Consider the following 12977-nt stretch of genomic DNA (forward strand, 5'->3'; position numbering starts at 1 on the left):
GTCTTTTTTTACTTGTAAGATAGCACAATTGTTACTTGTAGTCGAGTCCGAAATTGGAATTTGGAAGTAGTCATCAACACGTTTTTAATAGACTTTGATAGCACATGATGAAAAAGGCTAAACAATTAATAAATTAAAATTTGTTTCCAATTTTGTTTTCAGTGCACAAATCACAACGCGTTAAAAACGTGATTTCACTACTTTATTTTTAAAGACTTGAAACATAGCATACTAGAAATCGAGTCCGAATTTAGAAATTTAAGTTTTCACCACTACCTTTTTAAAGGACTATGATATCACATGAAGAAAGAAACAAATAAATTTTTTCCTAACAACCTAGTACCCAACACTTAAATTTAAAAGATAATTGTGTCTTAAAGTTGTCCTTACTTCAATTCTCCGTTTCCTCAGCTCGGAATCAATACCAAAATCATTAGAGTAAAGACAAAATCTTTGGAACCGGGAAAGCTTTTTTTTCAGTGTAGCGTTAAAAAGTCATCATCCTTGACAGTAAATGACAAATTTATTTGCATAAATACTTCATAAAAAATCTTCGTGGCAATTTAAAAATGACACCAATATCATTGAGAATATTGATTCAAATAAACTAAAAAATATTTTCTCATAAATTATTTAATAACTTCATGATACCTAAATATATACACACCGCAAAAAAAGTCCGTAGTTGAATTAACAATAAATTTATCTAATTTTCATTGAAAACAAATCATTTGTTTGTATTTTTGTTTCCACAGTCCAATGAAATTTTCTTTTTTTTTAAGTATGTCTCAAACATTTTATGAACTTAACGTGAGTATAATGTTCAATGTCCACACATAAGTTCAATATGCACTAAAGCAGAAGGACATTTTTGTACGATCCCCAAAACTAGTAAGAATGAACTACTGTATGGTCATGATTTGGCGCCAATGATTTTATCTGTACTTTTAGTGCATTTTTATCATTAAATTTTCCTGGTTTTGACAACGCGTTGTGAAAATCTCAAAATAAGGAACACAATTTTGATCAATTTCATTCTTCTTATATAGTTCATTCTTCCTATATAACAGTTTACTTTTTTTCTGTGCACAAAATGAGAAGTAATTTAGAACTTCCGATCTACATATGAGCGCATATATCTTTAATCTATAGTTTACCTCTTAACGTTTGCTTATAAGTTTGATCCTTAGAATTGTTGCATACGTCCACTAAAAAGCACTGTCGAGTTTTTGCTCATTATTTTGTAGAAAAATGGATGATCGACAGTGAACAATAACGGTAAAGGCTGCATCATTGAACCCAGTCGCTTAGGAATAATAACAGCTAAAAAAGTATTTATGTAATAAGTAAATGGCAAAATATACGCTTTTAAAAATTTTGTTAAAATTTCAGATTATTCTACAAACCGTGGACTTCTGTATGTGTATTGGACCAGTATTAGTATCCTTGAAACACACACAAATTTAATATATGCTTATTTATAACGATGTGAAGACGGCACCATTGAATAACGTAGTAGGTATTGCATTACACGAAATTAAAAACTTCAATTACTCGTATACATAGACAATTTTACGACGTGAAAAATGACAGGGGAAAATAAATTTAAATTTTTCATTTTTTCTACAATTTATTCCAATTTCTATTTGAAACGATATTAGTATTTATGAAAACATCTTTAGATATGATCATAGACATTATTATACGACTTCATGGAGAAACATTATATTCTTCACAATGACAAATAAAATGTATTTACAAAATGATGTCATGGTTCAATTTCAATGACAAATTTCGTTAATATTACGAAGACCTTTTCATTTAAGTGGAAATGATTGATTCAGAAGGTGGTTCTGAGCCGATCGTTTTATGATATAATGTGGAAATTACCCGCTTTATTAGCGTCACACACCTTCAGAAAATTCCCTAGTCATTGCACCTAGGAAGGAATATGATCACCTCAAACCTATTTCAAGAACGGGGAACATGTTTGCCATAACCTAGGTCAAATATTTCATATCATTATGAATGATAGTGCATTATTATTTTATTTTTATTTTTTATTAATTCCAACTATTCAACAACAATTCCTTGGAAAAATTTTATGGCCTGTTCCTGTATATCGAACGAAAGGTTTCTTTCGTATTCCAAACGAAAGAAAATTGATTTTTGTTCTTCTATTTCGAAAGGCAAGTCACTTCATATTTTGTTGTCGAGTAATAAACGAACATATACAATAAGTGTCAAGAAAAAAGTAAAAACATTGTTAACATTTGACTGAATTCTCAGGCCAAAAATTTGAAAATACTCATTTTGGATAATCAATGTATTCTCCTACAAACGAAACGAACTTTCAAAAATAGAAAAACCCAAATTCATACGAATTCGAGTGACTGCCTTTCTTTCGAATGAGTTTTCGTTCGATATACAGGAACAGGCCATTACATTCGATTTAGTTTTCAGGTAATAAATGAATTTGTGATCCACATTAAAAGTTCTTACAACTTCGTCCTCCCACAGACAGTACCTCTTTTTTGTTAGAAAACCTATAAGAAATACTCCACATTAAAATAAATTTAAAATCCCAATTGACAATAAACAATAAATTTGCAAAGCAGCTTTCAATCAAATATTTACGAAAACTTAAAGAAATTCTATTAGCAAGCATTTTGCATTGTTTCGAATATATACTCAGCAGAAAATGTGTTGCCAAAAAAGCAAAGAAAATTTTTTGTTTGGTTCAACATCGGATCAGAAGCAATGAATTTCACATAGGCTTTTCATAGGGCGGAAGACACTTAAGCATCCGTTGCTATTTCAGTATTTTGGATATCATTTGAAAAGTAAACAAAAAATAAACAACGGATTTTTATACATCACCGCAAAAGAACTTCTTGTGAAGTGAAAATTAAGGCCATCTCCACCATAGCATTTTTGAATAAAGTACAGTAATCCCTCGATTTATGTCGTGATTGGTTTTGACGACGTTAATCGAAACGACGTAAACCGAATTAAAAATTGCTCTTACTTACTCCTAAGTCCATTTAATTATGTATGTATCTTAAAATTTAAATTCATAAACAAATGAAAATCCGTTACGTTGTATACATATAAAAAAATTTTGTCACTTCGACAGTTGCGCTATATGTGCAATATCAATCGAATTTCAGAAACAAGTATATACGGCCGTAAGTTCGGCCAGGCCGAATCTTATGTACCCTCCACCATGGATTGCGTAGAAACTTATACGAAAGACTGTCATCCACAATCGAAGTACTTGGGTTGTGGTATCTTAAAACTTCTTAACATCGTTTTCTAAATTGTGAGTTAGTCCATACGTGGTATATATTAGACAAAAAAGTTATGTATAGTTAAGTCTATAAATAATTACGAATCGATATGGACTTTTTGCACGGTACGTAGAGAGCCAGAATTGAAATATGGGGGTCGCTTATATGGGGGCTTTATACAATTATGAACTTGATATGGACCAATTTTTGTGTGATTGGAAATCGATTTATCTGAGGGATATATATATAACTATAGACCGATATGGACCTAGTTAGGCATGGTTGTTAACGACCATATACTAGCACAATGTACCAAATTTCAACTCACTCGGATGATTTGGCTTGGTACATTGGCTCCTCCAAGAGCTCCAAAACCAAATCTCGGGACCGGTTTATGATTATGGAGTAATATGGACCACTTTTGGCATGGCTGTTAAATATCATATACTATCACCACGTACCAAATTGCAAGCAGATCGGATGAATTTTGCTTCTCCAAAAGGCACTGGAGGTCAAATCTGGGGATCGGTTTATATGGGAACTATATATAATTATGGACTGATAGGAACCAATTCTTGCATGGTTGTTGGATACCATATACTAATATCACGTACCAAATTTCAACCGAATGGGAAGAATTTTGCTCTTCCAACGGGCTCTGGAGGTCAAATCTGGGGATCGGTTTATATGGGGCCTATATATAATTATGGGCCGATACCGACCAATTTTTGCATGGGAGTTTGAGACCATATACTAACACCATGTACCAAATTTCAGCCGGATCGGATGAAATTTGCTTCTCTTAGAGGCCTCGCAAGCCAAATCGGGGGATCGGTTTATATGGGGGCTATATATAATTATGGACCGATGTGAACCAATTTTTGCATGGTTGTTAGAGACCATATACTAATACCATGTACCAAATTTCAGCCGGATCGGATGAAATTTGCTTCTCTTAGGGGCTCTGCAAGCCAAATCGGGGGATCGGTTTATATGGGGGCTATATATAATTATGGACCGATGTGAACCAATTTTTGCATGGTTGTTAGAGACAATATATTTACACCATGTACCAAATTCCAGCCGGATCGGATGAAATTTGCTTTTCTTAGAGGCCTCGCAAGCCAAATTTGGGGGTCCGTTTATATGGGGGCTATACGTAAAAGTGGACCGATATGGCCCATTTGCAATACCATCCGATCTTCATCAATAGCAACTACTTGTGCCAAGTTTCAAGTCGATAGCTTGTTAGCATGATTTCAACAGACGGACGGACGGACGGACTGACGGACATGCTCAGATCGACTCAGAATTTCACCATGACCCAGAATATATATACTTTATGGGATCTTAGAGCAATATTTCTATGTGTTACAAACGGAATGACAAAGTTATATACCCCCATCCTATGGTGTAGGGTATAAAATTTTAAAGTACACTGTATTACAAATAATGTCGATATCACAAAAATTACTAAATATTTAGACAAATTCAAGAGAACTTACTAGACGTAATTATTTTCTTCGTAGTTGAAAAGATAAATTGGATTTAAAAATTGCAAAAATATCTGTAGCGTCATAAGAAGTTAAAGATGGGAGTATTTGTGTTAAAATTTACAAAATCTGAAACTCCGAACTACTTTGTGGGCAATACAAATTTTGTGAATAATTTTCCTAACAACTTTTTCTGTTCGAAAAAAAAAACATTTTAATGCCAAAGGTATAATTATGAATTTTTAACACCCCAATATCACGTACTTGTAATGGATTAAAAGGTTTTAATTATTCCTTGGAAATATGGAACTGGCAAATGCTTAGCAATAATACAATAACGATAACCATGATCTACCACGAAGCTAGTGGGTGGTAATTTACTCCTCTTACGACAACATAAGAGAATCTGGTTTACTGTAATTTTAGAGAATAAAAAATGGAAAAAGGCAATGAAGAAGTCAAAATATTAAATTGTAATAAAATAAATAAAACAATCAAGTAAAGAAAACGAAGGAAGAAAAGAATATAAAATAGAAGCGGAAGATGTTATAAAAAAGCTAAAAATTGTTCGTTATTAATTGAACTGATTTTGAAATTCCAATAACATAAGCCAATTCAATGCAATATTTATAATCGGAATAAGTTTTAAATTCGCATTAATTCTTAAAATTGTGTATATGCCCGCTTTAAATAAACGATATCAGAAATAGATTTAATAATGAAATAGAAACTATAACCGACATTGAACATTTTTGGTAGTTCGTTCGTCTGGCTTCGAAATTTTCTGTTTATTTTAAGCCCTGCATTAGGGAATAAGTACTGCACGCCAAAATCATATCATATATAATGGCAAATTGGAGATATAGTACGTGTCTGGGTCACACGTGTACGACTTAGGTGAGACGTTGCACATCAGAGATCACACACCCTTACATATTCTCTTGCATACAAAACTAAAAGGTTTTAAAATGTTGCAATTGGTTATAATTTAAACCTAAAAATTCGCTTCGATCAACAAAATATACGAAAAAAAGTGCTCGCGCGTTTGATGATGTATACTTAGATTTTTGAGCGGTGGTCCATGTGATGTTGGGAGATTTTACTAAACTAAAATGTATCCATATTAAAATATCACAAGAGTTATCAATTAAAATTTTTACGTTATGTACATATATGTATTTTTTATTATTCCGATCATTTCATGATATCTTCAATTATATATTTCCATAATTTTGGAAAATTTATTGGAGTTTCTAAAAAATTGTTATTTTTTTCAAAAAAAAATGTTTTATTACCAAAAATTTAATTTTGAAGTAAATGATCTCTAATAATAACATGAAGTAAATGATCTCTAATAATATCATATAAAATATTAAAAACTTTTTATTATTCCTTGGAAACATAGAACTGGTACCTTTTGAGCAATAATACAATAGAAATAACTATTATCTACGATTAAACTCTTTATACTTTTTAAGACAGCGTAAGATAATCTGTTTTACTGTAATTGAGTAAAAATATGGAAAAGCATTGACGTAGTCAAACTATTAAATTGTAGCAAAAAAAATTAACATTCAAGTGCAGAAAGGGGCTTGGCTTCAATAGCATATGACAGAAAACAATATAATGCAAAAGCCAATTAAACAACTAAAAGTGTCACAATCAGAATAAATTTTAAATTCGCTTTATTATTTTAAAGTTTGCAAGTAATCCCCTTGAAATAAACGACGTTACTATGAGATTTAAGGATGTAATAGAAACTATGATCGACACTGAAAGTTTTGGGTAGTTGATCCGTCCAGCGCCCAAATTTTCTGATTATTTTAAGTCCTGCAATAGGGAATTATTAATCGCAATAGTACTCGCATTCGAACAAATTATTCAGCATCACAAGCAAGCATGAATAATATGATATGCATTAGTAAATGGCAATTATCGTGTTTGGCTAGGCTCACACGTGTACGCCATAGGTGAGGTGTTACACATCTGAGATGTTAAAGACTCTCTCTATATACCGCTGAGTTGAAAACTTCTATGAGAAGCCATGCAAATTTAAAAGGATTTATTGGAGCTTCTAAAAACTTTTGTTTTTCAAGAAAATGTTTTATTGCCAAAAGTTTAATTTTGAAGTTTTAATTCCGATGACCTGGAACAATATCACATACTTATATTGGGTTAAAAACTTTTTATTATTCCCTGAAAAAATGGTACTGGTAACTGTTTAGCAATAACACAATACCGGCAACCATGATCTGCTACGAAGCTCTTGGGTGGTACTTTACTCTTCTTAAGACAACGACAGACAATCCGTTTTACTGTAATTGAGGAACAAATACGGAAAATGCAATGAAGTCTAACTATTAAATTAAAAAAAATAATAATAAAAAAACAAAAACAAGTATATACGGCCGTAAGTTCGGCCAGGCCGAATCTTATGTACCCTCCACCATGGATTGCGTAGAAACTTCTGCGAAGGACTGTCATCCTCAATCGAATTACTTGCGTTGTGGTAATACTTACCGATGGCAAAGGTATCTTAAAACTTCTTAACATAGTTTTCAAAATTGTGAGTTAGTCCATACGTGGTATATATTAGACTAAAAAGTTATGTATAGGTAAGTCTACAAATAATTACGAATCGATATGGACTTTTGCACGGTACGTGGAGAGCCAGAATTGAAATATGGGGGTCGCTTATATGGGGGCTACTATTATGAACTTTATATGGACCAATTTTTGTCTGAGGGCTATATATAACTATAGACCGATATGGACCTCGTTAGGCATGGTTGTTAACGGCCATGTAATAGCACAATGTACCAAATTTCAACCGACTCGGATGAAATTTGCTCCTCCAAGAGGCTTAAAAACCAAATCTCGGGATCGGTTTATATGGGGGCTATATATGATTATGGACTGATATGGACCACTTCTGGCATGGTTGCTAAATATCATATACTAACACCACGAACCAAATTTCAACCAGATCGGATGAATTTTGCTTCTCCAAGAGGCACCAAAACCAAATTTCGGGATTGGTTTATATGGGGCTATATATAATTATGGACCGATTTCGACCAATTTTTGCATGGGTGTTTGAGGCCATATATTTACACCCAGGGTTGGCCTGTCACAAACTGTGACTTTTGCGACATACATTTGCGACGGTATAATACGTATGTCGCAAAAGTCGTAAACCTACTGTAGAAAACCAAATTTTGAATAGAAGAAATTCTGAACATTTTTTAATTTAGTTTGACAGTATTCGCTGTGAGTTTCTGCAGAAATTTGTGAACATTTTCCCATGTTCAAGCCTATTTTCTTAGGTGATATCGAAATTCCCGTTGGTGAGTGTCCAAAATACCTTGGGGTTATATTGGACAGGAGACTAAAGCTAAGAAAGGACGAGAAAATCCATGGTTACCCTGTACTCGTGCAAAAGGCAATAGGGAAAATGTGGGGACTAAAACCGAAAATTGTGAACATTCCTAAGAATTTAAACTTCTTCGCACATACCATCGTCTTGGATATCATCGAATTCGCTGCCTAGCTGACGCGACTAAAGTATTTTCAGTTTGTGACTTTTTTACTTTTTCTACATTTATTAGAACAAATTATTCAGCATCACAAGCAAGCATGAATAATATGATATGCATTAGTAAATGGCAATTATCGTGTTTGGCTAGGCTCACACGTGTACGCCATAGGTGAGGTGTTACACATCTGAGATGTTAAAGACTCTCTCTATATACCCCTGAGTTGAAAACTTCTATGAGAGGCCATGCAAATTTAAAAGGATTTATTGGAGCTTTTAAAAAATTTTGTTTTTCAAGAAAATGTTTTATTGCCAAAAGTTTAATTTTGAAGTTTTAACTCCGATGACCTGGAACAATATCACATACTTATATTAGGTTAAAAACTTTTTATTATTCCCTGAAAAAATGGTACTGGTAACTGTTTAGCAATAACACAATACCGGTAACCATGATCTGCTACGAAGCTCTTGGGTGGTACTTTACTCTTCTTAAGACAACGACAGACAATCCGTTTTACTGTAATTGAGGAACAAATACGGAAAATGCAATGAAGTCTAACTATTAAATTAAAAAAAATAAAAAACAAAAACAAGTATATACGGCCGTAAGTTCGGCCAGGCCGAATCTTATGTACCCTCCACCATGGATTGCGTAGAAACTTCTGCGAAGGACTGTCATCCTCAACCGAATTACTTGCGTTGTGGTAATACTTACCGATGGCAAAGGTATCTTAAAACTTCTTAACATAGTTTTCAAAATTGTGAATTAGTCCATACGTGGTATATATTAGACTAAAAAGTTATGTATAGGTAAGTCTACAAATAATTACGAATCGATATGGACTTTTGCACGGTACGTAGGGAGCCAGAATTGAAATATGGGGGTCGTTTATATGGGGGCTACTATTATGAACTTGATATGGACCAATTTTTGTGTGATTGATCTCCAATTTATCTGAGGGCTATATATAACTATAGACCGATATGGACCTCGTTAGGCATGGTTGTTAACGGCCATGTAATAGCACAATGTACCAAATTTCAACCGACTCGGATGAAATTTGCTCCTCCAAGAGGCTTAAAAACCAAATCTCGGGATCGGTTTATAAGGGGGCTATATATGATTATGGACTGATATGGACCACTTCTGGCATGGTTGCTAAATATCATATACTAACACCACGAACCAAATTTCAACCAGATCGGATGAATTTTGCTTCTCCAAGAGGCACCAAAACCAAATTTCGGGATTGGTTTATATGGGGCTATATATAATTATGGACCGATTTCGACCAATTTTTGCATGGGTGTTTGAGGCCATATATTTACACCCAGGGTTGGCCTGTCACAAACTGTGACTTTTGCGACATACATTTGCGACGTATGTCGCAAAAGTCGTAAACCTACTGTAGAAAACCAAATTTTGAATAGAAGAAATCCTGAACATTTTTTAATTTAGTTTGACAGTATTCGCTGTGAGTTTCTGCAGAAATTTGTGAACATTTTCCCATGTTCAAGCCTATTTTCATAGGTGATATCGAAATTCCCGTTGGTGAGTGTCCAAAATATCTTGGGGTTATATTGGACAGGAGACTGAACTTAAAGCTAAGAAAGGACGAGAAAATCCATGGTTACCCTGTACTCGTGCAAAAGGCAATAGGGAAAATGTGGGGGCTAAAACCGAAAATTGTGAACATTCCTAAGAATTTAAACTTCTTCGCACATACCATCGTCTTGGATATTATCGAATTCGCTGCCTAGCGGACGCGACTAAAGTATTTTCAGTTTGTGACTTTTTTACTTTTTCTACATTTACGACACGTATGTGACGTTTACAACTTTGCGACAGTCGCAAACCTAAAAAAGTTTGATACAGACCTGTTTACACCACGTACCAAATTTCAACTGAATCAGAAGAATTTTGGTCTTCCAAGAGGCTCCGAAGGTCAAATCTGGTGATCGGTTTATATGGGGGCTATATATAATTATGGACCGATGGGGACCAATTTTTGCATGGTTATTAGAGACCATAAACTAACACCATGTACCAAATTTCAGCCGGATCTGATGAAGCTTGCTTCTCTTAGAGGCTCCGCAAGCCAAATCTGGGGATCGGTTTATATGGGGGCTATATATAATTATGGACCGATGTGGACCAATTTTTGCATGATTGTTAGAAATCATATGCTTACACCATGTACCAAATTTCAGCCGGATCGGATGAATTTTGCTTCTCTTAGAGGCTCCGCAAGCCAAATCGGGGGATGGGTTTATATGAGGACTATATATTATTATAGACCGATGTGGACCAATTTTTGCATGATTGTTAGAAATCATATGCTAACACCATGTACCAAATTTCAGCCGGATCGGATGAATTTTGCTTCTCTTAGAGGCTCCGCAAACCAAATCGGGGGATCGGTTTATATGAGGACTATATATAATTATGGACCGATGTGGACCAATTTTTGCATGGTTGTTAGAGACCATATACTAACACCATGTACCAGATTTCAGCCTGATCTGATGAAATTTGCTTCTCTTAGAGGATTCGCAAGCCAATTTTGGGGGTCCGTTTATATGGGGGCTATACGTAAAAGTGGACCGATATGGCCCATTTGCAATACCATCCGACCGACATCAATAACAACTACTTGAGCCAAGTTTCAAGTCGATAGCTTGTTTCGTTCGGAAGTTAGCGTGATTTCAACAGACGGACGGACGGATATGCTTAGATCGACTCAGAATTTCACCACGACCCAGAATATATATACTTAATGGGGTCTTAGAGCGATGTGTTACAAACGGAATGACAAAGTTAATATTCCCCCATCCTATGGTGGAGGGTATAAATACAATCGAGGACAGAAAGTCACCCGATTAAGATTGACACAAAATAATAGAAAAATAGTAGCAGCAGAAGATATAAAAGCTAAAATTGTTTGCTATTAATTGAACTCAGTTTGCAATAATATCAATATAAGCAAATTGAATGCTTTATAATCAGACATATAAAACATATAAAAAATATAAATTAAATCTAATAGCATAGACGGTTACAGGATTACAACACTGTAAGCAGCACTTCTATTGTCAGTATATATTTTATATTTTGTTGTCAACATTGTTTCTTTCGCGCTAAACAAAGGTCGTTTGGGACAATAAACAAACTTTTTTTGTTTTAAAAAGATAAATAAACCAATAAAAGAAAACTTTGGTGGTCTACAAATCAGTGGAATGTATTATTTTTTTTTGTATGCGCTTCTCCAGTGTTTAAAACTTCATCCCAACATTTTTTTCTGTGAGAGATAAAGATGAGATATTCGCATGCAAGGTTAAGATAGTTTCAAATGTTTTTCGTCTTTTCAATTTACAGCAAAAAATTCGTTTCGATTGACCAAAAGTTCGAAAAATGTGCTCGAATGCTCGATGAAGTAAAAAACTAATTTTTTAGAGGTGACATGTCCGTATGAAGTGAAGAGGTTTTCTATATATTATTATAGATTTGCTTTACTTAAAAAAATACAACATTAACTAAATGATGCAAATTTCAAACTCAAGTATTCCACATTTAACAAAACAAAGTTTATAAGATATATTTGAATTAAAATATCTTTATTATAAAATAAAGGTTTTGTTCATAGTTGCAAAGGCTGTAATTATATAGATTTCAACATTTTTTAATTAATTTTCTTTCCCTGGAACAAACGTATTCCATCCTTATTACGAATGGCATAAATGTAACCATGGTCAGCATTGAATTCTTTAGGCGGCTCTAAGGGAATAACCAAAGATTGCACGGCGATCTGAAAACCTATTTTGTTGTTGTTTTTTTTTTTTAATAATACAAAGAGAAGATTTTACCAAATTTAAAAACCATTAAATAGGTTTGTTGTTTTTTTCATACTATTATTATTATTATTATTATTATTATTATTATTATTATTATTATTATTATTATTTATATATCTAAATAGTATTTAAAAGCATCTGTTTATTTGTATATGTGCAGTATGTATGTGAAAAATTTTAAAGGGTGTTTGTTGAAAGCATATTTAAATTTAAAAGTACAACAAAACAATTTGAGCATAAAGATTTATTGGTCTAAAATTCGAATGTGATGGTTTCCTGACATAGGGAGCCTTTTTCATTGACCAAAAGTCGGTAAACTGTCCAATGAAGATGTTTTGTTCTTAGAGTTAGGAGATGAATTTTAGTAACTTGACTATAAAGCTGATAATAATGCAAGACTTTATTTTAAATATGTTATTTACTTGAAACATAATTTAGACCTCATGTTGCGCTTGAATTTGAAAATTTAAATTGTTGTATCAAATGATGAACAAGTAGAAAAAACGAATAAATTAAAATATGGTTGCTAGTATCAAGTAGGGGTTATAAACCACCCTAGACAAAGATTATGGTGTTCCGCTGAAAAATTATATTAAACCCGTGACCCTTGGTAGAAAGGCGGCCATGCTTAACATTAGACAACGACGCCTTCTTATTCATGCCATTTTTATACCCACCACCATAGAATGGTGACAGTATAATAACTTTGTCATTCCGTTTGTAACACATCGAAATAGCCGTCTATATAAAGTCTCTTGATCAGGGAGAAATTGTAAGACGATATAATCATGTCCGTCGGGCCGTCTG

General features: G+C 33.5%; 1 protein-coding gene across 1 annotated transcript in view; it reads right to left on the bottom strand.

The window, feature by feature from the left end:
* Positions 1–12977, bottom strand: part of LOC142240026 (uncharacterized) — a 105663-nt gene that overhangs the window by 39595 nt on the left and 53091 nt on the right. Inside the window, exon 6 of the mRNA XM_075311744.1 lies at positions 12028–12124. Coding sequence (XP_075167859.1) covers positions 12028–12124 — 97 coding nt within the window. The remainder of the gene's footprint in view (positions 1–12027; positions 12125–12977) is intronic.

This window comes from Haematobia irritans, chromosome 5 (assembly GCF_050003625.1).
Source record: "Haematobia irritans isolate KBUSLIRL chromosome 5, ASM5000362v1, whole genome shotgun sequence".
In the NCBI taxonomy this organism is placed as follows: domain Eukaryota; kingdom Metazoa; phylum Arthropoda; class Insecta; order Diptera; family Muscidae; genus Haematobia; species Haematobia irritans.